At 38.0% G+C, this 12,035-nt stretch overlaps 1 protein-coding gene across 2 annotated transcripts in view; it reads left to right on the plus strand.

Moving 5' to 3' along the window:
• The window catches only part of LOC106529865 (Golgi apparatus protein 1), a 50,355-nt gene that overhangs the window by 7,974 nt on the left and 30,346 nt on the right, over positions 1-12,035 (plus strand). For both annotated transcript variants that reach the window (XM_014025383.1, XM_014025384.1), the window contains exons 2-8: positions 5,247-5,276; positions 6,142-6,228; positions 6,318-6,533; positions 8,854-9,057; positions 10,051-10,122; positions 10,211-10,397; positions 10,581-10,798. In XM_014025383.1, the coding sequence (XP_013880837.1) occupies positions 5,247-5,276; positions 6,142-6,228; positions 6,318-6,533; positions 8,854-9,057; positions 10,051-10,122; positions 10,211-10,397; positions 10,581-10,798 (1,014 nt within the window). The remainder of the gene's footprint in view (positions 1-5,246; positions 5,277-6,141; positions 6,229-6,317; positions 6,534-8,853; positions 9,058-10,050; positions 10,123-10,210; positions 10,398-10,580; positions 10,799-12,035) is intronic.

The raw sequence follows: 12,035 nt of genomic DNA on the forward strand, positions 1-12,035 counted from the left end.
TTGTGTGTTTGTGTGTTTGTGTGTTTGTGTGTTTGTGTGTTTGTGTGTTTGTTTGTTTGTGTGTTTGTGTGTGTGCATGGACAGTGCACGCTCCGACAGGGCTTCTGCTTTCACATCAGCTGTAAATTGGAGGAGCTTCATGTCACGTTTTTTTTTTTTTTGAAAACCCTGTACGCTCTCCAGGTAACACTGTTGGTGGTAAACTGTAAATAAGATCTATAATGCCAAAAAACGGCTGTATTAAAATAAATTATAAATAAGAATAAAAGTGAAACAGTGGAAGCTGTTTTATGCCATAGATATAAAGTCATCAGCAGTCATGTCCTAATCACACCCAATACAATTACAATAAGTTAGCAGCTACTCTTATTTCTATCTACTTCACACTTTGCACAAAAAGAAAGGAAATTTGTATTTGGTTGATTATTTCTTTGTTGTAACACTGCTTTTGGCAATAAATTTAATACCATTGGAAAGCCTGTTTATTCCTCCTTAATGGTGCCACATTTGTGGGACAGTGAATATGTAGGTTACACCCATGAAAAACTTCAAATTTTCTTTGCTAATAATAATCGTGAATTTATGTCTGTATGTGCTCATAATTTAAACTCATATTTTCTTTTGCTTTTTTAAAGATCTAAGTATCTATTTTACTAATGGACAGACCACTGTAAATAATCTTTATTATATAAACTATCATGGGATCAATTTTAGAGAGTAAACTGATAAAATAACTTTTTTACTAAATACAGTACAAAAACAACCTTTGATTCAAAAATATGAACATTTTTCTTCATGCTTGTGATTGTTGATGAGTGACAAAAATTGTTTTCCTGAAAATAAATATTTAAGCACTATTATATAATTTCAAATTACCTGCAATCAAAATTCAATTCAAATTCAATTCAAATTCAAAAAAATGTTTTCATTCATAAATTAGTGTCTACAATAACCCATGTGTTTGTTTTTAGGCGTGAAAATATGGTAAAATGTAATCATAATTAAACGTAATAAGAAAAATCCCACTGAATTGTCAGCCAAAGTAATTGGGGTTGAAGCTGAAACATTTGTCAGGTGATGTGGTTTTAAAGCCACATTTACCACTGATAAAGTTCAATGTGTCAAACTTCTGTAGCTTCTTGAATTATTTTTGAGGAATTTTGCAGTGGCTTGTTCTGCTGACTGAGCTGCAGCAATGGTGTGTGTAAAGTAAAGTATGTTTTAAATAATTAGAAAATGAGCCAAAGCAGTAATAAAAAATACTTATAAGTCTAGTGGGTCTTCACAGTTGGGGCTATTTTTCGAAATGGCTTCATCGCTTAAGACATTTAATCACTGACTTTATATTTTTATTTATTTTTTTGATGAAAGAATTGAATTCAGGATAGTTTTTATGTAATTTATTTCTCCATTTCCAATTAATAATAAAAGTAATCTATTCAGAGCAGGAAATAATCTGTATTTATAAAGCACCTTTCTATCAACCAGGATACTCAAAGTGCTTTACAATCATTTACCCATTCACACAACACTCTACTCTGTCTCTCTACAAAATTTATCAATATAAATAATCCTGTAGAGACTAGTCAGTGCTTTAAATCACATTCATGTACTGATGGGACACAATGAAAGGTTCAGTGTTTTGCCCAGGGACACTTCAACATGTGACTGAATAGTGGTGGAATTTAACTCCCAACTCTCATTGGAAGATGACTGCTCTAACCACTCAGCCACAGCCGTCCACTATAGTTAGAGTTCCAAATCATAGTTCAGTCCAAAAAGAATCCAATTATAGTCAACTTAGTTTATAGTAAAATAAAGTCAGAATCAGTATTATACCAAATGCCAATAAAAAAGTAGTCTGTTTTTGAGAAGACCAAAAGATTACATCAAAACTTCTCTTCAGTAAAACCCTGCATTCGGAGCAAGAAGATGACAGTGGAAATAAAAGAGTGTTTTAACAGGAAGGAAGCTGTAACAGAACTATAAAAGAGTTCAGAGGACATGAAAAACACACACATAAACAGAATTATTGGACTGGTTGCAGTTTCTCTGCGATGAAAGAATGCAGGTTAATGACAGCAATAATTGCAAATATGAAGAGGAGAGAAAGTAAAGACAGCAGAGTTGTCCTTTGTCCATCAGCATAAGTATAGCCTGATAGGAATCATAACTAGTAGTTGGTCTAGGATTATTCAAGTTTATTACCATGAGCGGATTCACTTTTACTAGCATCTTCCTCCTGCTGCAGCCAGGTTTCTGTAAAATAAAATAAATCTGTTATTACCAGATAATCAACAAAGTGTCATAGATGGAAGAGATCTTAAACTCAATAATCTAGGAAAGTAAAAACTAACTTAATTTTACCTGTGTAAACTTTTCCTTTTATTATCCTATTATACTTTGGTTTAATCTGCATTATTAGCCTGGTCTTTATTGAAAAGCCTTTGATGCCAACAGAGCTGCTCTTCATTAATTAATGACATTGTTTGAGTAATGGCTAACTTTTATCTCTGAGGCCACTGTGGATCTGTGTTCTCGTTGCACTCATTCTGCTGTCTGAAACGTTTAAGAAGGCTTTTTGTTGTTTTAGTTCCCGTGGGCGGTGCAGTATCACGACGAAATGCTTTTATGTCTTTTTACTCCAAAATGAGTTTTGCCGCTGTATTTCCTCTGATAATCCAGAATGTTGTGAGTTTATGAACAGTCTGCTGTACTGATTTTATTAAAACAAGGGCTATAATGCTGGTACTGTTGTTCTTTTAAGATACTCCATGAATGGGTTTATATGTGTGTATTTGTTTTTTTTTTAATGGAGTTGTGTGTTTCGTGCGGAAAATTCCCTGTGCCACAGACTGTTCACTTGAAGTATTAATAAAAGTTTGTTTACTTTAGATAACTATTGATCAGACATTAAATGTATTATTTCCTGTTCACTGATTTCCCAGGCCTGCTCCATTGTTGCAGTCAGTCGACAAAACAGAATGCAGCCTGATGGTTTCCAGCTCAGGATCAATAAAAGAGCTGACTGTTTTCTCAGGGTTTCACTTCATCTCAGCTACGTATCTGTAAAATGTACTGAGTTAGAGCCATTTTTATGTTGGCTAAAGTCAGATGGATGTGGCGGCTGCCTTAAATTGGGTTGACTCTAAAAGTTAACTAGCTGTACATGTTTATCAAGTGATTAATTTTTTATAGTTTCAAAAAATCGATCCATTAGTCCATGTGGATTACCTAACAGACAGAGTTGACTTCAGCATTTAATACCAAGGTTTTAAGTAAAGATGTTTTATGACGTGTAGCGCTCAGTGTAAGTATTGTAAGGCATGAGCTACTTGGAGATCCTTACAGCATCATAACATTKAGCACAAATTCCATGGTATTAAAACTCAGTTTTTTTTAAAAATAATGAAACATTTCCTACATTTGCTGTCTATTTAATAACACCTTTTAAACAAAAATCTTTTTAATAGAAATTGCAGTGAAGTATTATAATAAAAAACATTTATTTATACTTTAAACCACAGATATAAATCAGGAGATCGAACACTCACGCTAATTAAAATCTGTCAGGTTTTTCCTGCCCTCAGGATAGATTTCAAACCAATTAATAATCAGAGGTTTTATTTATGCCTTTTTTTTTATTTATTATGACATTTTAGACCAAGGCTGAAATTTGATTTAGTCACAAGCATTGAAACTAATGAAAAGGAAAAAAAACTTTTGTTTTTAAATGTATTGCCAGCTAAAATGTTAGAGTCAACATCTCCTTTTATTTATATCTAATTTTTAATCCTAAAGTAATTCTTCATGCAAAATATTATTGATGTGGCTGATATTCTGCTCTTTGTAATGTTGAGAGCTTCACGGGCTGATTTTAGTTTATTAATTAGCTGTTATTTGGTCTCTGCAGCAAGACTGCAGTAGGCCAGTGGTTCCCAAACTTTTAAGCCTTTGACCCTCAAAATACCAGCAGCAGAGACCTGAGCCCCAAAATTTTGTTGGATCATAAACATTGTTTTCACATAAAAAAGAGCATATTAGTAACAATATTCATTATGCTATTTTTATCCATTTTAAGTACGCTAATCTTACATTTTTTTAACAAAAAAAAGCAAAAAAAAAATGTTCTTGGCTGTTATTTTCTGATATAATTATTTCAGAAAATCTTTTCAGGACCTCACCTTGATGTTTTGAGACCCCATTGTGGGTCCCAACCCCAACTTTGGGAACCACTGCAGTATATACTGAGAGAGTAGCTGTGGTGCAGTGGTGGGGCATCCGACTTGGGACCAGAAAGTCGCAGGTTCATTTTCCCACCATGCCCTCGTGTTTTTGTCCTTAAACAAGGCATCTAATCCCCAGCTGCTGTGCTTTAGTAGCTGCCTGCTTCTCCACTTTGGTGTATCTCATGTGTGATGGATCAAATGCAGATCACAAATTTAATAGTATGGGAACATGCATTGATGACAGTATATTTATATTTTTACATTTACACATGCTAACATGCTAACTCTTGCAAAAATGCTTGTTTTAAAACAGCATTAACTTGACTGTTCTCTGGTAGACAAGCAGTTAGTGTCTGCTAGCTGCTGGATAAAATCTGCAGCCAATCAACATCTTTTTAACAAATATTGTTTATTGTAAACAACTGAGTGACAGCTCTCAGCCTCAGCAATGAAAGAAGGAACGTTGCTCTATGCTCCATGTGACCAAAGAGGAAAAAAATAGACTGGTGTTTTAAACCACTGGGATAGTGTGACAAAAGAAATAGTTTGACACTGCGACTATTTGTAATACTATGGTAAACCTTGAATCGTGTAATGACTTGGGGATGATGTTTAGCTGCTACTGCACCACATCTTAGCTCATTATCTGTAAAACTGACTGCGATACAGCCAGTTTTTCTGTTATGATGGCCAAATTGAATTAGGTTGGCTCCAAAAATAAATMTGCTTTAGATGTACATGTAATGATAACTTTCTGCAAATTCCATTAAAACCCGTTCAGTAGCACGAGCTTCTTTACCAACATGATAGACAGACATGGGCAAAAAAAACACATTCTCGGGCACATTTCATCATTCAGTTTTAGGTGATGATTAAATTGTTAGTTTTACTTTAGTACATAAAACAGATTGAACCTAACAAGTACAACGTGATTAGGCTTCAGAAATATTAACTGTTTTCATAGATAATTAATTAAAAACAATTTTACCTATTTTCTGTTTTTCTGTTGTTTTGCAGGAAATTGATCTTGCTCCTGACTGTAACCATGTGAGTATTTCTTCCAAGACATTTACTTTGAAGCAAACCTATTTAAATTTACATTTTTATAAACTGTATTATTGATTTACATTTGGATTCTTACCCCTAATTTACACTACTTGCGTTCCGTCTCCGCTCCGGTCCAACCTCCGCAGCAAATACGCACCCATTATAATCAATGAGAGTGTTTACACTGGCTGCGCAGGGCAGCGGTGAGCAGACGGCGATCTGTCAAAATTAGAACAGATCCTATGTTTGCTGGATGCCGGAGCTGCGCCAGAGTCAACTTTTAAAGATTACGTCGCACCAACAGGAAAAGAAACGAGCACAACATCCGTATTTTCAAAATAAGACATTTTTAGGCTGGATAATTTGTCGGAATAATGTCGAAATTGCAGCTGTATTAATAAATATATGGCTATATTTCTATACAAATGCTGTCAGAATGTATCGTTCTGTTTGGGAAGCAGATGTGTACACACACGATACACGTGGATTTTATTTTGAAATCAGAAGTTTCAGAAAGACGACAGCGAGACAGTTTCAACATAGATACCAAAAGCCTTTAAATCGTTTTCAGCTGTGTTTGGAGTTCGTCTTTCACAGAATCAATTATTTTTGCTGTGACTTCCACACTTATCACTGGATTTATCGCGCAGTCTCCTTCCTGCATGTCTGTCGGACCGGACTGGAGCGGAGGTAATGTAAACTGGACTTGAAACGCACAGCTGCGCCCTGTGCAGCGCAGCGGAGCGGAGCCATAACGCATGTAATGTAAATTAGGGGTTAGCAAAAATAAAAAATATTTAAAACTTTTTCAAACTCATCTGAGTTTTTGTGCTTTTAATTCCGTGCACTTACATTTTCTGCTTAGCTTTTGTGGAACTACAAATTCAATCTGACGACAGATTCGAAGTTTGAGTCCGTGGCCACAGAGGTCTGCAAGAGCACCATCGCTGAGGTTTGTCTAACGTCTGTTTTCTGCCAACTTCTTCTTGTAATAAGTTCAGTGCTGTTTCTGTCTGACTCTGTCACTTCTCACATCTGCAGATAAAGGAGTGTAATGAGGAGGAGAGGGGGAGGGGGTATTTGGTGTCATGTCTCGTAGATCATCGAAGCAACATCAGTGAATACCAGTGCAACCAGTACGTCACCAAGATCACCAGTATCATCTTCAGTGACTACCGACTGATCTGTGGCTTCATGGACAAATGTAAAGAAGACATAAACAACCTGCACTGCGGCAGCATCAACGTAGGACAAAAGGTGAGCAGGTGACATTTTTAATAACCCAATCTGTTCAGCTGATTTTACTTTGAACTGTTAATTCTAGTTTTAAATAAACCATGTAGCCAAGAAAAATGTTTACAGCTTTTTAAAGAAGACATCTTGTGCTTTGATCAGTGTTTTGCATTTGAAAAACATCTGAGTTACAAAAGTTCAGGTTTTCAAACCATGCTGTTTCTGTGCTCCCTGGTTTGACGTTTTGTTTTATAAGTCTGGCTGTTCTTCTTTTACTTAACAGCATAACTTTGAATTAGTTTGCATAATGTTTGGAAAGTGGCTGGTTTAGGCCATTCGAGTTTTGTATTTTGTATTTCAAAGCATGAAAACCTCTTCCTCTTCCATATTGGGATGAGGTGATGTGACAGAGATGGGGCTGGTGTGTCTTTCTTAGTCCCTCTGTTTGCTGTTTTTCTGTTTTGTCATTATTTTCTTCATTTTATGTTGTCCTGATGGCTCGGCTCTGCTTGTTTACATTTTAAAACACTTTTCAGATTTTCAGATTATATCAACTTTCCTAAGCTACTTGTAGACGTACCAAACTCTCTGTGCTGTCAACCGCTCCCCTATATGTAGAAAAAGTCTGAAACGGTGGTGAAAGCAGGCTGGCAAGCATCATGGCTTACCTGAAAACATTTGGGCTGACTTATCGCTGCACCACTGTAGAAGTTTTCTCTGCTTTCGCTGCTCTTTGGTGCCTATTTTTATATACAAACCAGCAACTTCAATCATTTGAGTAAGCTATGCATTCTAGTTATGTTGTATACTATCATTCAGAAGGCGACCTATGACCTAATATGTTCAAAGATTTTCTCTTGCTAGTTTTTCCAATGTGGGCACGACTCCTACATTAGTTTTATATAGCCTAAAGATATATTTTTCTCAAATGACTGTGGTGGTCAAGTATTAATCTGTGGTGGGCAAGGCCACCATTGGCCAACCCCTGGTTCGGTCATTGCTCCTGGTGATGGATAAAATTGCTCCCTCTGCTCACCAGGATCAGTCATTCTGCGTTGCCTCTGACATGGAGGAAAAAAAACCCTAGCTCTGTTGTTATACACATTATAACTCATACACAATTGAAAGTCTTGCACCAAAAACATTCAGCTTTATTGCATTCCCTGTTTAATACCAATCCCATCATAAAAACTACAAACATTCACTGTCAAATCCTTCAGCAACGGGACCAGCATACCACTTGTTCTTTTAGATATACCTGCTGGTTTTGATGCGGTCAGTCATTCACCATGCTAATGTCTATCACATAACCATTTGAATCACTTCATCACAATCAGTATGAGTGCTCTTGGACAGTAGCCATTGAGGCACAATGCGGCGATGGTCTTGATGATCAGGAGGATGTTGTAGTTTTGAATCACAGTAGTACAACTGCTTTTCCAATATTGATGTTAAAAATGTCAGTCAGTACCTCTGAAAGCTGATGTACAGTCTTTCAGCATGCAACCTGGGATGTTGTCTGGCCCTGCAGCTTTCTGAGGCTTGACTTTCTTCAGGGCCTGTAAGACTTTCTCTCACCCAGTGAGCAGCCACCCAGTGAGGCTGCTCACTGGGTGGCTGTGTGAGAATGGTGTTAGGAGTGCTGTTCATATCCTCAAAATGGGCAAAGATAGATCTGTGGGGCATTCAGCACCCTTCCTGTTGTAGTCTGTTTGATGCTTTTAATGCCCACCCACATTTTACAGGGGTCTTTTTTGATTAAATGCCCTTCTAGTTTCGGTGCATTTTCAGTCATGGCCGTTTTAATTCCTGCGCTGAGGTTTCTCCTGACTGCTGAGTTCCATGGCATCACTAGGCTTGAATGTCAAGCTTCTAGATTTCAGCAGAGCTCTGACCTCTACAGTTAGCCAGAGCTTCTGGTTGAGACAGACATGTGCTACTTTTGTTAAAGCATCATTATTCACACACTTCCTGAAGGAATGTCAGAAAACTTCTGCTGGAATAATTGCGTATGAACACGTGAAGATCAGAGTTGTTTCAGGATGGCAGCGCTCTGCTTTGGAACTGTTCCAGCTTCAACTATCCGTCAGTCCTGTCAGAATTATGCTCTATGTTTCAAACCTGAGGTAATTCAAAAACTTTCTACAACAGGAAAGGTATTAAATATTCATAACATTTTGACACAGCTTCACTTCTAAATATCTGAACTATTCTTTTATCATCTCTGTGTTTGTTTTTTCCTTGAGTTTCCGTTGCTGCAGCAGACTGGACTGATATAATGACAACACTTAGAGTTGTTGTACAGCAGGATTCATGTTTTATTATAACTGTTGTCTCTTCACAGGACGTTCACTCCCAGGGTGAGGTGATCGCATGTCTGGAGAAGGCGCTGGTGAGGCAGGCGGAGCAGATGGATCACGTTCATTCAATTAAAGAGGAGTGTCAGAAAGCAATCCTTCGGGTGGCCGAGCTCTCTTCAGATGACTTTCACCTGGATAGACACCTTTACTTTGCCTGTAGAGACGACCGCGAGAGATTCTGCCAGAATGTACGAGACTCGAGACCACTGTTGGCATAATTTAACACGTCCAACAAAAAGACAAAACAGTCAACACTCATTTGGAGTTTCTTTTGTTCAAAAATATAGGTCTGTTGGCTTTTGAAGTCACATTTAGTAAAAGAACATATTAGTGGAAAAAAAATTAACTCAGGGTTCCCACGGGTCCTTAAAATCCTTGAAAGTTTGTCAATTTGAAAAATGATTTCAAGGCACTAGAAAGTTTGTGAAAATAGCCAAAAATTACACTTGTCCTTGAAAGTCCTTGAATGTTTTTTGGGGATTGAAGTTCTCTATTCACACTACTGATTTTCATCATCTGTAAGAAATAATAATAAAAATAAAATAAAAACTTACGTTTGTTGCAGTGGAAAACTCAGGATTACAGTAAACTGACATTGCTTTCAACAAATAACATGAGCCAAAGTGATAGTTTTAGCCAATCAGAGCAGAGCAGAGTAGGGCGGGTCTTTCTTTCTGAGCCCAGGTGAGAGCACCACAGCTCCTCCTGTCCTCACCGAGGGTCTGGACATGTCCACATCCCCTTCTCCCAAACTGAGCTGCTGAACCTCCCAGGACATAATTACACGTCCATGTACATGTATTTTAGATATGAATRTAGGGTATACATTTAATCCATTTTCAAACCTGTGTATTGACAACATTCTGCTGTAGCAGTAGGTAATTGATGTTGTACGTGGTTCTTGAATTTGAGGAAATTGGTACTGGAAAGTCCTTGAAAGGTCCTTGAATTTGATGTTGACCAAGGTGTGGGAACCCTGTTAACTCTTTGAAATTAGTGTATTTAGTGGACATAATTGCTTGTTTTCACAAGTCATTAAAATGTTGCTTGCATCTGTTTTCAGGTCTGATACATGAGCTTAAARACAAATGGAAAATTGACAAAACCTTCAGTAAAACTAAAGAAATTAAAAACATTTCCACAGTTCTTCAGCGCATTACTCTTGTTTTTATTTTGCACAGGTTCAGGCAGGAGAAGGGAAAGTCTACAAGTGTCTGTTTAATCACAAGTTTGAAGAAGCCATGTCAGAAAAGGTACAAGCTACAAACCTCCACTCACTATTGCTGACCAAAGAAACCCTGTATTTCCCATCATGTCGAACATCTCCTCTCTGCTCCTCAGTGCCGCGACGCCCTGACGACCCGACAGAAGCTGATCTCTCAGGACTACAGAGTCAGTTACTCTTTGGCCAAAGCTTGTAAGCTGGACCTGAGGAAGCAGCGCTGCAGCCTGGACACCAACCTGCCACGAGCTCGTGAGGCTCGACTGTCCTACCTTCTGCTGTGCCTGGAGGCTGCTGTGCACCGAGGTGAGAGTACAAGACACTTTCATCTCCTCAGGGTTTGAAAATATATAGTAGATTCCAAGCAATCAAGTTCTTATTAATCCAGCTTTGGGAAAAAAATTAGTCAAAATGTAGAAATCTAAACAAAAGGTACTTAATTTTATCCCTCTGTAAGGTTTTAAATGTCTCCACTGTTTTGTTGTGCAGGGCGTTCAGTCAGTGGAGAGTGTCAAGGCGAGATGCTGGACTTCCGGCGAATGTTGATGGAGGATTTTTCTTTGAGTCCAGAGATCGTTCTTCACTGCCGGACAGAGATTGAGGCTCAGTGCTCCGGTCTGCATCGCAAAGGCCGCACGTTGCACTGCCTGATGCGAATAGGTCGGGGCGACCGCAGTGCTGCTATCGACAGCGTCTGTCAGAGCGCAGTAAGTCATCAGCTGGTGCTGATTCTTTGAATAAGAAAATGTTTAAAAGAAAATTCAACTGTTTACCACAAGGGTTTTGTTACCTTAGCATATGAATTGAATTTAGACTTAGTTGGGTCCATATCTATTTAAACACTGACATAAAATTAGTTTTTATTTACCTGTTTACTGAAACATATTCAAGTTATAGTAATATAATGTACATGTACATAAAATCCAGAAATTCAGCTTTCATTTGAAGGTATCCACATTAAAATTGGATGAAGGGTTTAGGAGTTTCAGCTTCTTAACATGTGCCACCCTGTTTTTAAAGGGACCAAAAGTAATTGGACAATTGACTCCAAGGCCATTTCATGGACAGGTGTGGGTAATCCCTTCATTATGTCATTTTCAATGAAGCAGATAAAAGGCCTGGAGTTGATTTGTGGTGTGTGGTGCTTGCATTTGAAGGTTTTGCTGTGAAGTAAACATGTGGTCAAAGGTGCTCTCATGCAGGTGAAACAAGCCAWCCTTAAGCTGTGAAAACAGGAAAAAAACATTAGAGAAATTGTTACAATATTAGGAGTGGCAAAATCTACAGTTTGGTACATCCTGAGAAAGAAAGAAAGCACTGGTGAACTCATCAATGCTAAAAGACCTGGGAGCCCACGGAAGACAACAGTGGTGGATGATGGCAGAATAATCTCCATGGTGAAGAGAAACCCCTCCACAACAGCCAACCAAGTGAACAACACTCTCCAGGAGGTAGAAGTATCAATATCCAAATCTACCATGAAGAGAAGACTGCATGAAAGTAACTACAGAGGGTTCACTGCACGCTGCAAGCCACTCATAAGCATCAAGAATAAAAATGCTAGACTGGACTTTGCTAAAAAACATCTAAAAAAGCATCAGAGTTCTGGAAGAACATTCTTTGGACAGATGAAACCAAGATCAACCTCTACCAGAATGATGGAAAGAGAGAAGTCTGGTGAAGGTGTGGTACAGCTCATGATCCAAAGCACCACATCATCTGTAAAACACAGCAGAGCAGTGTGATGGCTTGGGCATGCATGGCTGCCAGTGGCACTGGGTCACTAGTGTTTACTGATGATGTGACACAAGGACAGAAGCAGCCCAGTGAATTCTGAGGTATTCAGAGCCATACTGTGCTCAGATCCAGCCAAATGCAGCCAAACTGATTGGTTGTTGTTTCATACTACAGATGGACAATGACTCAAAAACATAAAGCCAAAGT

The sequence above is a fragment of the Austrofundulus limnaeus genome, unplaced genomic scaffold (genome assembly GCF_001266775.1).
Source record: "Austrofundulus limnaeus strain Quisiro unplaced genomic scaffold, Austrofundulus_limnaeus-1.0 Scaffold472, whole genome shotgun sequence".
NCBI classification, from domain to species: domain Eukaryota; kingdom Metazoa; phylum Chordata; class Actinopteri; order Cyprinodontiformes; family Rivulidae; genus Austrofundulus; species Austrofundulus limnaeus.